This window comes from Dysidea avara, chromosome 1 (assembly GCF_963678975.1).
Source record: "Dysidea avara chromosome 1, odDysAvar1.4, whole genome shotgun sequence".
Taxonomy (NCBI): domain Eukaryota; kingdom Metazoa; phylum Porifera; class Demospongiae; order Dictyoceratida; family Dysideidae; genus Dysidea; species Dysidea avara.
Genome location: NC_089272.1, coordinates 55,646,090 through 55,661,396, shown reverse-complemented (window position 1 = coordinate 55,661,396; position 15,307 = coordinate 55,646,090). Strand labels below are relative to the sequence as shown.

At 39.6% G+C, this 15,307-nt stretch overlaps 2 protein-coding genes and 1 long non-coding RNA gene across 3 annotated transcripts in view; 2 read left to right on the top strand and 1 right to left on the bottom strand.

Annotated features, from left to right (window-relative positions):
• The first annotated feature begins 2,150 nt into the window (after positions 1–2,150).
• On the top strand, positions 2,151–3,158 carry LOC136247729 (uncharacterized). The gene has a single exon (XM_066039559.1). The coding sequence runs from the start codon at positions 2,151–2,153 to the stop codon at positions 3,156–3,158; it is 1,008 nt and encodes a 335-aa protein (XP_065895631.1).
• A 2,665-nt stretch (positions 3,159–5,823) lies between these two features.
• On the top strand, positions 5,824–10,154 carry LOC136236633 (uncharacterized). The gene is made up of 3 exons (XR_010692196.1): positions 5,824–5,942; positions 7,508–7,829; positions 8,741–10,154. It is a non-coding gene; the product is annotated as an uncharacterized lncRNA (long non-coding RNA).
• The window catches only part of LOC136236465 (uncharacterized), a 180,708-nt gene continuing 175,358 nt past the window's right edge, over positions 9,958–15,307 (bottom strand). Inside the window, exon 14 of the mRNA XM_066026627.1 lies at positions 9,958–10,899. Within this exon, the coding sequence (XP_065882699.1) occupies positions 10,044–10,899 (856 nt within the window). The 3' untranslated portion in view covers positions 9,958–10,043. The remainder of the gene's footprint in view (positions 10,900–15,307) is intronic.

The following is a 15,307-nucleotide window of genomic DNA, read 5'->3' as shown; positions in this document are numbered from 1 at the left end:
ACTACTAAGGGCCTGAGGGTTTTCTAAATCCCATAGAATCCAGTGGTTCTTGACATTCTAACTTATTTAGACTACAACTTGTTATTGTACCTTTATTGACAGTTGCTTGTAAACGAGAAACATATCATTAAATACTAGAAACAAGCTCTCTACACCTTCCCCTATGTGGCGGGACCTTGGCATGGCAGTTGCTACCCATTTAAATTCCCATGTGTCACCAATGTTACAGGCTATGTGTTTCAAAGTACTGGTCCTACAACTCATTTTTCTGTTGTTGTGTCTTGGTAGCTGCTTGTAAACAAGAAATGTAGTGTTGATTAGTACAAACAAGCCCATTTCTCCTTCTAATTAAGTATGGTTGTTTGACTGTGCATTGTGTATTTTCTGGCGTTTGAACGCAGTGAATTAGCAAGAAAATAAGCTCCCATGTGAATACATAGTAGTGTCACGTGATGCAGGGTATATAAAGTTGTGTGATGTGTATTAATTTCATTCTAGGCCACGTGTACGAGTAGGTTGGCTGTACTTCGAGAGAGACTATGGAAGAGGATAAATTCGAAAAACTGATGGCGGAGCTCCAGACTACACATCGCGAAATGGACGTAAAGCTCACTTCGTCCATCGCTGAAGTCAAGTGCGAGGTGTCCTCCGCGCAGGAACGGATGGCTAAGGATCTTCAGCGTAAGCTAAACAGGCCTTCTTACCAATTCCGGAGCAAGGGCATGGAGATGCAGCACAGCTTTAATTTAGAAGTGGAGGACTCCATCTCCTCGGCACGCCAGGAATTGGATAGGATGGTTGCATCCGTGAACGCGGAAGAAAGGAGCACGCTGGAGAAGGCTGCTGAGCATCTAGAGGAAGGTGCATCGGCATTGAAAACGCGCCAAAAGTTAATAAAGGTAGCGGACCGCTCCGACTTTGGTTGGGGGGCGGCCCGCCACTATCAGACTGATCCTCTAGCTGACAACAGTGATGATGAAAAGGAGCTCCGGAAAGCGGATAAAGCCGCCAGGCGCGACTTCGAGGAGAAAGAAGCCTACTACAGGAAACCAAGAGGAGGAAAGAGTTGGGGAGGAAAAAGGAGATGCCGTTACAATCCCTATGGCCAACACTACCATGACTCCTGGGACACCCCTGGGCCCAGTGGAAGGAGGGATGTACCACTGCCAGCCTCGAGACCTCTCATGTCTCTCGCCCCCCAAAGACAAACCAGGCCAAGAGTGCTGGGGCCGTGCTTTGTATGTGGGCAATTTGGACATTTGGCGAGGACATGTCCTACCAAAGGTAGACATTGCAGCACTTTTTATCCACCTGTGGTAAGCAGTGCTGATGCCATATGTGTTACTGCTGAGTTTAGCAAATTGTCTGGAAATAGGCAAGGTGTTGATGATTGTATTGCTGAATTGCATGTTGTTGATGAATGTACTGATGAATGGAATTTAGTATGTACAGAATGTGTAAATAGTACGAAGGAAATTATTGATACCTCTGTGGGGCACTATGGCACGAGTGACTGGGAGCCTGGGTAATCTGGGACTGTACGACCTTCAAAAGTTTTGGGAAATGGATGACACTGCAGTGCAGTTACCAGTGCAAATTACAGATGTTCAGGGTAGGCTTAAGCAAAGAATTGAATTTTGGCATGAAGTCTTGCAAGCCCCTCCTTCCATAATAGACTGTATAGAGAATGGTTACTGCCTGCCTCTTAAGTTTATCCCCCCACCCTACTCCCAGCAGAACCACAAATCAGTTGAATTATATAGCGAGTTTGTAGATGATGCTCTGCAGAAACTGATGTCAAACAGATGTATAATGAGAGTAGAAGCAAAACCAGAAGTGTGCAGTCCTTTGTCAGTGGTAGCCAATTCCCAAGGCAAGCTGCGCCTGGTCCTGAATTTGAGATATTTAAACCAGTTTTTGCATGTTGTGAGTTTTAAATATGAGGACCTGCACATAGCTGCGCTAGTGTTCAAACAAGGTGAATACTTGTTTAAGTTTGACTTAAAGTCTGGGTACCACCATGTCGATACATGGCCAGAGCATTACAAGTTCCTGGGTTTCCGTTGGGATACAGATAGAGTAAACTATTATGTTTTTATAAAGTTCTCCCATTTGGGCTGTCCACAGCCTGTTACCTATTTACAAAGCTGATGAGACCATTAGTGAGGCACTGGTGCAATAGAGGCTTGAAGTCCATTATTTATTTAGATGATGGGATAATAGCAGTGAAAGGAGAGGCTAAAGCAAGGCTTGAGAGTAAACAAGTTGAGCGGGACCTTGAGCAAGCCGGTTTCATTGTTAACATAGAAAAGTCGGTCTGGGAGCCATCACAGAGAGTAGAGTGGCTTGGCTTTAACATTGATCTGGCATTAGGCAAATTCTCAGTACCCACTTCAAAAATTGAGATGCTAAAAGAAAACCTTGCGAAGGCCATGCATGCAAGGCTCCTCCCAGCCAAACAGCTGGCCAGTCTGATAGGAAAAATTATGTCTATGTCGCCCGCCTTAGGCTCAGTTACCCGGTTGATGACCCGTAGTTTGTATGCTGCTCTAGATAGCAGAATAGGTTGGTGCCATAAGTTATCGCTATCAGATGAAGCATTACAAGAAATAGAATTCTGGCACTCCGAAATTGCTAACTTTAATGGTCAGCATATTTGGCCAAAACCATCGGCTGTAAGAGTAGTTTACTCAGATGCGAGCTACACGGGTTACGGTGGGTATGTAGTTGAACATGGCAACCTAATTGCCAATGGTCAGTGGTCCCCTGAGGAGGTGGAAAAGAGTTCCACATGGCGTGAGTTGAAAGCAGTGCGCATGGTGCTGGAATCCTTTCAGGACAAGTTAAAAAATGAGCGACTCCGCTGGTTCTCCGATAACCAGAATGTGACAAGAATTGTGCAACACGGTAGCAGGCAGCCTGCCCTTCAATCAGAAGCCTTGAGCATATTTGCTACTTGTTTGAGAAATAATATTAGGGTGGAGCCTAAATGGATTCCGAGGGAAGAGAATGAGTTAGCAGACTACTACAGTCGTGTAGTGGAGTATGATGATTACATGCTGCACCCGATACTATTCCAATGGCTAGACAATATCTGGGGGCCCCACACAGTAGATAGATTTGCCAACCCAGTGAATGCACAGATAGAGAGATTTTAATTCTAGATTCTGGAACCCTAGTACGGATGCGGTAGATGCCTTCACTTGCAATTGGGCAGAGGACAACAACTGTTGGTTTCCCCCAGTCTATTTGATCCCATGGGTTGTTCGCTATGCACAAAGGAGTGGTGCGAGTGGCACACTTATAGCCCCCCAGTGGAAATCATTTCCACTTTGGCCGCTGATCTTTCTAAATGGAGTGGACCCAGCAGATTTTGTAGTGGGATACCTAGTACATCAAACAGTGAAAATCTAATCCTTCCTGGCCAATCAGGAACCAGTTTGTTCAAATGGCTCCCAAATACACCTATGCTGGCCCTTAGATTAGAGTTTCAACTATAATGTTAAAAAATATATATATTAATTAATTATTTAAAAAAATAAATTAATAAATTAAAAAAAAAATTTAAAAAATGGATAAATAAAATAATAATTAAGAGTATATGTATATACACATACTATGCAACTATGTACACCTGATTGTATGCCCAGAATGTAGTACTGATGGGTCACAGCAGTAAGGCTAGTATGCATAACCATTCGTCCTGACTGTTCAGTGGTGATTAGACTTACAGCGGTATGACCTGTTTGTCCTGACTGTTAAGTAGTGATTGGTCACAGCGGTAAGGCTGGTATGTATGGCCTGTTTGTCCTGACTGTTCAGTAGTGATTGGTCACAGCGGTAAAACTGGTATGTATGACCTGTTTGTCCAGACTGCCCAGTGGTGATTGGTCACAGCGGTAAGGCTGGTATGTATGACCTGTTTGTCCTGACTGCTCATTAGTGATCGGTCACAGCGGTAAAGCTGGTATGTATGACCTGTTTGTCCTGACCATCCAGTAGTGATTGGTCACAGCAGTAAGGCTGGTATGTATGACCTGTTGTCCTGACCGTCCAGTAGTGATAGGTCATGGCAGTAAGGCTGGTATATATGACCTGTTTGTCCTGCCCGTCAGTAGCGATTGGTAACAGCGGTAAAGCTGGTATGTATGACCTGTCTGTCCTGACTGTTCAGTAGTGGCTGGTGACAGCAGTAAGGCTGGTATGTATGACCTGTTTGTCCAGATGGTTTTTTAGTATTGACTGGTCGCAGCAGTTAGGCTGATATGGATAACTTGTATGACCTGCAAAAAAAAAAAAAAAATGGCACAAATGAAAGAGTAGAAATTGCATAAGCCCTAACAATATGTGTATATTCATTGTTTTATAGGTTTGCCTAGGGAAGGAAGCTGGAAGCTCCTGGAAGAACTAAAAAACCCTGACCTGAAGGACATGGCTATTCGGCTTCCGGATACAATCCTGCATAGCCGTGCAAACAGTACAGTCTCGAAGTATCTTCGTGCATACAGGAGATGGAAGTCATGGGCAGACATTAACCAGCTCCCAGTTATCCCAGCAAGGCCTCACCACTTTGCCTTGTACTTGCAGCACTTAGGGGAGACGACCAAGTCGAAGGCCTCTGTGGAAGCATGTAACGCTTTATCATGGGTACACTCAGCTTCGGGATTGGCAGGGCCATCATCCCACCCCTTTGTGAAAGCTACCGTGGAAGGGCTACAGTGACAATTAGCAAGACTAGTTAAGAAAAAGGAACCAGTAACAGTCGAGATGTTGGAGGCTATGGTCAATGATGCCGAGAGCTCAGGTACTCTTTCAGATCTTCGGCTGGTTACCGCATGTTTACTTGCCTTCTCTGGTTTTCTGAGATCTAGTGAGTTAGTAGAATTGAGGCCATGTGATTGTTCAGCTGATGCACAGATGCTCAAAATCAATATCGTAAAGAGTAAAAATGATCAATTGCGTCAGGGCAGTGAGCTTCTGATATCCAGGACCAGTACTAGCATGTGCCCAGTGGCTACACTGGAAAAATATATGGCCAGGACCGGCATGCGATGGTCAGACAATTGTTTCATTTTCCGACCGATCCAGAAGACAAAAAATGGAGAATCCCTTCGGAAGACAGGACGAATCAGTTACTCCTATTTAAAAGATTTATTTAAGAACAAGGTGTCTAAACTGGGATATGACGCAGCAGACTTTGGGCTGCACAGTCTGAGGGCAGGAGGAGCTACGGCTGCAGCCAATGCTGGAGTCCCTGACCGACTATTTAAGCGTCATGGTCGATGGCGGTCAGAGAATGCAAAAGATGGATGTGTGAAGGATGATGTGGGGAGCAGGCTAGAAGTTTCCAAGAAGTTAGGACTGTATCTTCTCATAGCTACAGCTTTCTTTGTAGCTCTAATGTGTTCATTAGCTATAGCCAACCAGCGGTGGTGGCACAAATCCAAATGTTTGAAAGTGGTGGGTACTGTGCATGCATCAGGTGTATAGTAGTAGTATGGTGTGGGAGGCCAATATTACAGGCGCATAATTATCATGTTTTGTATCACCTCAGAGCATGGTCTCTATTGGGTGGCACTACAGGATTTAGAGGCCGCATTTTCAGCCAATCAAATTTCAATATCAAACTTGTTGTAGTCTAAATACAGGATGTACCACTTGCTTTAGTCCCTTAAAAATTATGTTTGTATTCTGAATTTCATTTACTTTACATCATAATCATATACAATTGTACATGTGGTGACCTGCATCAACTTTACAGGATATGTGTACTGTATGGTGACCTGATGTGTAGTTACATATGCAAATGATATGTGTAACATGTTTACAAACAATGACCACATTTACTAGTGATGTTATTTGTTAGTGACATAGAGGACAACATGAGTGATGGAGTGACTCACATTGTAACTGAGTCAAAATGGGATGACAACTTTGATGAGGTTTGTTTTCTACAATGTTTTGTTGATTGTTATTGTACTGTCACACATACATGGTCAGGCATACACTGTACTTGTAAATTTTACAATGATGGAGATGTACTGTACATGTACATAAAATTGGTTTCCTTGTAGAGATGTACTAATTTAACTTTTCTGTGCTTTATTGATACTGTTACAATCTAGGAAATGTACTGATCTACTGATATTGTAGCGATGTGACATCTTTAACTTTTTGTAATAAGTAACCAAGCTCCAAAACTAGCAAACAATAGCTGTTCTAGACCCAAATTTGGCAGTAAATCTTTTTTGCCAAATTTGGCAATAATTTGGATTCCTTGTATTGCCAACTTGGGCATTATGTGGGATGTGATTTTTTTATAAAATAGAGCAGTGTATTTGCCTTGGCAAGCTAAGGAGAGTACACAGCTTTGTCATGGAACCCAGGAATTGCTTCAAGCATCTTAGTTATTCCAAAGTTGGAAGGTGTCTGGTTTTACTTATATAGCGGTGGGTAACCATTGATTGTGGATTTGAATTTCCATTTTTGGCAATAAAATGAGATGTTTTTTGTTTTATGTCATCGAGTTTGGCATGCCTGCATACTTCATGCCAATAATGGCAACTTTGTTATGTGGCCATTTTGGTTGACCTACTTTTACCAGTAATGGCAACTAAATTAATGATGTTGACTGCCAAAATTGACTATTATAAAAAGAGTAATTTTTCACTCACTACCAAATTTGGAAACCACTTTGGAGAATCCTATATATGCTCCTGTTTTTATTCTTTGATCCCTAATCCAAATTGAAAAAAATTTCTAGTTTTTCCTTTTCTACTTGTTTGTTTACTTTCCCAATAACATTGTTATGTCTAATGAACCCACACATACCACATCAACAGAAAGAATGGTATCGGGTATCCCATAATATTCTGAATGTGTGCCCCAATTATCAACTACTGTAGAGTGTAGCGAGTCTACTGGCAGCGACCATTATGGTTTTATCTTCAACTATGTTCCTCCCATTATATAACCAGGAAGCCATACCATGCTATCACAAATTGACATTCTGTGTGGTCAGTGAAAAGAATTGGGAGACAAAAGGAAGTCTGTAATATTTATATTATATGTACTGCCGTTCCCAGGATGAAGCGACATACAACAGTGAAAAAATAAAGCCTGTAGTCATATGTATTGTTGAGTTATACATCTGAAAGACTCAGTTAGTTAGTCAGTTATTAGAAAATTCACTTACATATAAATAGGATTTTTTTTAAATTCCACAGAAAATTGTCAGGTCATTCTGATTTTCTTGTTCTTCAAAATCATCCTTCAAAATAGTTTGGCAGTATTAATTACACATAACCAAGCCTGTACACCATGATCCCTACTATACAGTACTACCATACTGTATGATTAAAGTATACGAAGATTATAACCATTTGTTTAAGATACAGTACTTGGTATAACTGACAAAAGTTTTCAGTTATTTAGTGTTGAAGTCATTTGGCTGTTAGGTCATTTCAATTGTGAATGTTGATATTATTTCCTATCTTTTCACTTCCAGAGTTATCCTCTAAAGATGATGATATCAGTACAATACTGTCTGGAGTGACATTTACTCTCAGTGGCTTCACGAACCCATATAGGAGTGAACTGAGGGACAAGGCTACTGAACTGGGAACACACTACAAACCTGACTGGGTACACAAGCTAACAGCTAGATAGAAATGATGTAGTTCTGATAAAGAAGACTTACCCTCTTACCATAAGGGATGACACACTTGAGGATGATTCCAAGAATGAAAAGCTTCCATATCAAAGCTACCAGTGGGTGATGATTCTGCTGAAGAAATATAGAATCACCTAGACAGTGAACTAACAACAAGGTGAATGTATACCACACATACTGACATACTACAAGTATATAAAATGATCTATGTTGGTTTTTGAGGGTTATTTTTGATGAAGTATTACTATACAAATGATTGAACTCTAAGGTTAAAGAATCACAATCCTTAACATGCAGTATTGTTACACCATGGAGGTAGATATTTACATGTAACTACTCCTTTAAGACAGTGATCAGTGTTGTAAGTGGGCCGGGTCATCCGGATTATCTGGGTCATTTGGGTCACATTTTGTCTGGGTCAAGTGGGTCTTATCCACTTCATTGAATATCTGGGTCTGACCCGGATGAGATCACGTGTGACTATAAGTTAACAAGCTTGACTGTATTGGTGGAAATGCAGTTGTAAACACTCAAGAAACTTAGATGGAGCCACACCCACCATTCAGGAATATGCTTTGCTGTCTGTGCGGGGTATGTAAAGCCACACCCACTTATTGGAATTGTATCAGCTGTTCTCTGTGAACATGCATGGCATCACCAGATCCGTGTTGCTACTTTAAATGTAGGTTACTAACTTCTGGAAATTCTTAATTGCTGTAGCTGCATTTAGACTTATGTGGAGCCACACCCACTTGATAATACGTAGCTACTCACTTCTTGCAGACAATCCTTTCTATAGTTTAAACAATGCAGGGCTAACTAACGGAACTTGTGGATTTTAATATAACTGTTGAGGCATGCCTCTATTTTAATTAAACCGGGTCACATGTAGGTCAGATTCGGGTCCCATCCGGATAACTATTTGGGTCAGTGGGTCAAACTGGTCAACAGTACTGACTCACTTACAATGCTGACACTGACAGTGATGATTCACAACTGTAGTGCATGTGTAATAATTGTAAAAAATGTTTTTACTTCTGTATCCTACGTGTTTGGTTTCTGTTACAGTGAGGTGACATGTTGATCATTAATGGAGGGATGATGAAGGGAGTTACTCTACCCTATAATCACCATTGATTCTGATGGAGGACACTGAAGATGAAAGGTGAAGAAAGTTGAGTGTTGTGTGTACATGTGTTGGGGAATGTTGAAGGTGATCTGTGTTGAATACAGGTGATTGTACTAGCCACTCCATTAACTGTGTTCTGTGATTGTGTAAATTAAATATGCTACATGTAAAGTGAGTATGTGCATAGCAGGTTTTTGCTATTGATTTCGTCCCATTTGCAATAGACTTTGTCACCTTTGCAGTAGAATTTGTCCCGTTCGCAATTGAATTTGCTGGTTGTGCAATTGATTTTGTTGCCTTTACAGCAGAATTCCTCCATAACAAGATTGGCAGCTGCAGTAAACACAAAAACAAGATGTAGCAGCTGCTCCATGATCTTGTTGAAGTACAACTGTTGTAAACAACTCTTTATAAGGTGATGATAATTCTTAAGCTATGGCTTCTTCAGCAACATTTGCAACTGTGCTTTGCAATTGGTGATGGGTGTGGTCACTCGTAAACAAGCTAATTAACTTGACAGACAGCTAATGGCTTTGTGTATAACCAGCTCTAGTGTCTCAAGTGGCATTCTCCATGGGGAGTAAGATTCACCTTGTGATGAGCAACTGGTTTCTTGCAGTCAATATAGTTATGACAAATTCTTGTGCAAACATGACAAATTCTATTTCAAAAGTACTAAATCAATTTCAAAGCTGATGAATTCAATTGTAAACAAGACGAATTCAACTGCAAAGGCAATGAACTCTACTGCAAATGGGACAAAGTCAATTGCAAAAACCTGTAATAGCTGTGTAATAGGCACTAGTATATGTGTATAATTCATTGGAGTCCCATCGGCCTCTATAATAATATTGTTGAACTTCTTTTGGTAAAGAAGTAGCTACTTTGTGACTAGTTGGTGTATACTTCACGGTAGCTTTTGTTTGTAGTTTTTCCAGTATAAGTGTTGTACATGCTAATTATATAATCCATATTTGTACTGTTCTTTCTTTCTGTAACTCCTATTTGACTGAAACATTATCAACCCACTTCTTTACTGCTCTATGTAGACGTGGCTGTATTTGTAGGTCACATAATAAACTTCCCAGTTGGTCTGAGGTGGTTAGTTCATACCACATCATCTCCCCTCACACACTAATATGTACCAATCAACCTCTCTAGTTAGAATATTATCATATCATGTAAACAAGTAGTAACCATGGTAATAATAGATTACATCATATAAACACATAATAAAACAATTTAACTATTACTGATAATTTGTAGTCTCTTGTTGAGATACTCCACAACATAAATAGTTCCAGTAGAACTGATGGATAAACCATAAATACCATAAAATTCTCCTTGTTGAGATCCTTTCTTTCCAAACTGGTTGATCCACTGATGGGTGGGGCTCCATACTTCAATACTTGTACCATAATTACAACCAGCTATGATGTGACCATCAGAGCTAACAGTAATGGTATATGGACTGTCACATGTTATCCTACTAATAAAACTGCCAATATGACTGAAGAGACTAATATGATTACCAAACCAGTCACTAACTAACACTCTATTGTCAGTATCAATTGCTATTCTAACAGGATACTGAAATTGTCCAGGGTTGGACCCATAACTGCCAAATGTAAATGCAAATTTATCATCTTGTTGGAATACCTGGACTCTGTAATTACCAGTATCTGCAACATACAACATTTTATTACTACTGAAGACTAGTCCTTTAGGAGTATCAAACTGGCCATTGTTGTTCCCTCTATTGTTATCAATTACTGACAAGAGTTTTCCTTGTAGGGAATACTTCTTCACTTGATGACTATCAGAATCACTAACAGCTATGATGCCATCCTTACTGACTGCTACACCTTCAGGATAGTTCAATCTGTTGTCATCACTTCCTTGTCCAATCACTGATAACAATGTCATGTTACAGTCAAACACTATCACACACTTGTTAGTAACATCAACAACAACTACTTCACCATGTACTCCTATAGCAACATCAGCGAGAGTACCAAACTTGTTCCCTCCATAATCAGTCACCACACTACAATCTTCTTGTCTCATCTTGCTGTAGTCTCTCAATACAACTGATATCCTACAGTAACATGACAGGATCATGTGATCTACTGTACACTATACTAAAAGTACTAGTAATGTCACTTCCTGTATGCACAGGAATTGTTATGACATCACTTCCTGTATGATGGATCACCTCATATAAACACAAGAGGTGTAACATACTGTATAGTGGGAGAGTACTGGTGTGATGAAGAATTTCACTAAAAATATTAATACCTACATATTTACCATGTATCAGGATTTTTCACAGTATGTATGGTTGTGTACTTTGTCAGGATTTTTGGATTTAAATTTAAAATCACGGATCACTGTTCCTCAATTCGAAATTTTTCATTCTTGACCCCATAGCTAGCAAATTATCTGGATTGATTTTTACTACAAGCGTCATACCGATTGTTAAAACATGTCTACACCAAGTAGCACAATAGTAACAATCCCTGTGAGAAGCATAGTGTAGTCTTGTAGTAGGCCATCTTTGTTATGAGCCACATCCACTTTAATATTGGGAATACTGTTTGTAAGCATACATGGAGTACATGTATGTCTACAAACAGTATTTTAAACCCCAGTGCATGGGAGTATCAAAGCGCCGCGCTGGGTTATAACTACCATACAGCTAGACAGAGCGGCGCTGCTACTGTACGATATATTAGTTATCACCCAGTGATAACTAACTTACCACCCAGTGATAACTAACTTACCACCCTGTTGCAGAACAGCTCAGTCTCTTTCATGACATCATAATAACCGCGAATGGCATTGTTTACCAATGGAACAAAGAGCCAAATAAGGAAATATTGATACAAAACACACCAATACAGCACTTAAATCTAACTAAACCTTACAAGAAAACTGTTAATCCTTTACACAATAACACTACAAGTTACCAATACGATAGTTTAACAAATGTCAAGAATAGTACGTGACGATTTTCGCTCCAGCAATCACTCTCAACGGTCACTATGGTGAAGAACTAACTTCCTCTAGCTTCATCGTTCTATCTTGGACTATGGTAGCCACTTGTTGGTCTTTATTTTTCTCTTGCACACCACGCGACACCACCGTACCAATTTCTGATGAAGGCGAATCGTACCTGGAACCGCTGCTTCATAACACCGCCCTTCGCTACAGTTTGTGGGCAGTATGTAAGGTCTCTCTTGTGGCTACGAAGTAGAATCTCCACACAATTTGGACGAAATCTTGAGCACAGTGATAGGAACTCAAACCGGAATTTAATTTACTATCCGTAAACTTCTGCGCACTCCCGCGCACTGGGATATAAAACAGTTATATCCCGTATACTCGGATGATATCATTGTTATTACACTCGTCCTCGGCTCCGCCTCGGACTCGTGTAATAACAATGATATCACCCTCGTACCGGGATATAACTATAACATATCACACACAGTAATGTATCAATAAGGTGAGTTGATAGGTGGATGTGTCGAAACATATAGATTTTCATGTTAAAAAATTTCACGGTAGCTTTACTAACTAAAAAAAAACTTATGTACCAAAAAAATTTCCTGGTATATGGTATATTGTACATCATTCACCAAACTATTGGAAGCAGTTATACATCACCATGGTTACTACTTGAAATTATTAAAGTTTCCATACAGTTTCATTATCAATATTATTGGGATACTTCTTTATTGGCTGGTTTGTGGAAAAAATCTTGACATCTCTTATAGGTTTTCCTTCTGTACATGCCCACCAACCTGGTAAAACTGAATAAAATTAATGATTTGGCTGGAGTCAAGGTTTTTGTGGCTAACAGCAAAAATTTTATCCTTGACTTCCATGTAGTGTAATAATACATTTTGTGATTGTTTACAAAACTGCAAATATTTTGTATTTGATAGTTATACCATGGCCATGAGGGATTTGCCTGATATATATGCCCAAGCAGGTCAAGGACATATATATATCAGGTAAATGCCAAGTGGCCATGGTAGTATATACCACTCAGGTATGCTCACCTAATACATGAAGGAAGATTCACCACATTACTTTTATACAGAGGTTTGTAAACATCAGTTGTGGGTTTAACTTGTGTGCAGCAAAAAATGATTTTGGGTTTTGCTGGTTGTAGTGATACCATTTCTAACCAAATAACCACTTTGTAGATGCCTAAAGTACTCTAAGGTGTTAAAATAAGTAGAGATGTACCGATAAGAATTTTTCAGCTATATATACATGTGCAGTGGTATGGCTTCTTGTAACTTATTCCTATAATGGAACAGTGTAGAGGGGCTTTCTATTTGTTTGTAGTAGTGAGCAAGAATGCTTTCCATTGCTGCAAATAATGGTACTCATATTTGCCATGCAAAATTATTGGCAGCGATATTGGTTTTCAGAGTGTTTGTGCCAATTACCGATATGGTAGAAATTGCCATATCAGCAACCGATCCAATTACCGATCTGATTATTGGTACATCTCTAAAAATAAGTACTTAGGAGTATAGGTTGAAGATGTGTGAGCCATCTTGTCATATGGTTGAAATGTGCTTTGTAAAAAATGATCCTCACATTGTGAAAATGATTATTAATTTTAGTGATGCTTAGTAACTGAACTATGCAATACTGAGTCACTCAATTATTTTTCCTTCAAGACAATGCTTAGCCTAACTAAACCAACATGCAAAACTCAAACCCACAATGCAAAATTTTAAGTAGCTCAATATAAAGAATCAAAGGGAACTAATGCTTTTATAAGTGCCTCAGCATCAAAGGCAGTTGTGGTCAGGGCCATATCATGCTAACCACAAAGTGATATCATGATATTGCCCTGACTGGCAATATAGCCTTGTGGTTTCCTTTTATCTGCAGTGTAAAGTGGTAGAAAACAGTTGATAACTTCTTCACAGTACTCTATCTTATGGAGTTGACCATTGGATTCTCCATTCAATGACAAATCATGCCATATACAGCTCATGTGAGTCAAACATTTTTATAGGTGGCTATTGACGTGATATGTGTGAAGCAACAGGAAATACGGGCATGGCATCATAACAAGTTATACTTGTCTAAGTAGCCCATTGAATAAACCTTACCACTGATATAAGGGTTTCCATTAATATCAGAAGACAAACTTGTCTGTGCTGGTTGTTTAGAAGCCATTCTTTACACATGTGCTACTTGTATTAATGTGTTTACCTTGCTTTGAAAACAACTGATATATTGACCTATGTGGCTTTAAGGATTAATACTTTGGTGCTAAATAGGGATGTGATGATTTTGCTGGCACAATTATTGGAAAATACATAGCTAAAAGTCTAAAAGTTTTGGCCTGTGTTTTTGCCAAAGGGTAAAACCCTAGGTACTGCATTATTCCTTATTACATCACAGATAGAATGGTACAAATTGCATAGCCTTAGCACTCACTGTATGGAAGTTACAGCACTTTGTTTACAGACATGCATTACTGCTGAAATATCGGCCTAATGACCGAGCCTGCGAAAATAGCGCATGTGGGCACATGATTTTTGCCTACTTTTTCAAACTTTCATCACTCAACTTTTTGTACCATTATGCTATGGCAATGCAATTTTGAACATCTAATAAGAATTTAATTGGCTTTATGATGCAAGTAACAAAATCCAAATATTCTGTTCCAGCACTGAGATGTGACCTGTAGAGTTACGCGGTGTAGTTTGTGCCCACATACCCTGTTTTCGCAGGCCCAGTCACCTATGTGTTTTCAGTGCATGTTTATTAATAATTGTGTGCGGCTTTAAGGGTTAATTATTTAGGCTATACAAGTACGATGGACTGGGAAAATAGTTTTTGTACCTACTGTTATTCAGTACTACAAAGGATCAAAATGCTCTAATAGAACAATCACAATATCTCTAACAGTTATCATACTGCCCTTATCTACTACCGTAGACTCCGGTTATTAAGCGTATGCACTTATAATTTTCAGAGGAATTATTTGAGAAATACACTACGCTTGTTAAGCGCATGCGTTTAATAAGTGATTGTAACTAGTTTGTGCTAGGAGAGTATTACTCATTTCCACCACGTTTTTCTAGTGATTTAGTTACCAGTGTTCAGTCAAATAGCTTACTTCAGTTGAGGAAACAACAGTCCTGAAAAGTCAGGTACAGTTATCGTTAATACAGTTGGTGGTATCTGCTAGACACGTGCCTGGCGAGGTATCGAGTGTACTGTGACGCTTCTGGTTTGTTCTATTGGTATTTTACTACCATTCTACATAGTACTACTTGCAGGAGCGATTTCAACAATATGTGCTTAACAGTAAGTGTCTAGCGCAAGTATTCCATATGCGCTTAACAAGCAATATGCACTTAATAACCATATGCCCCTAATAACCAGAGTTTATGGTATTCTTTCTGGCTACTCTTCACATAATAGCTATAAGCTGTTGTCAAAGAAATATACCTGTGGTCTGATAA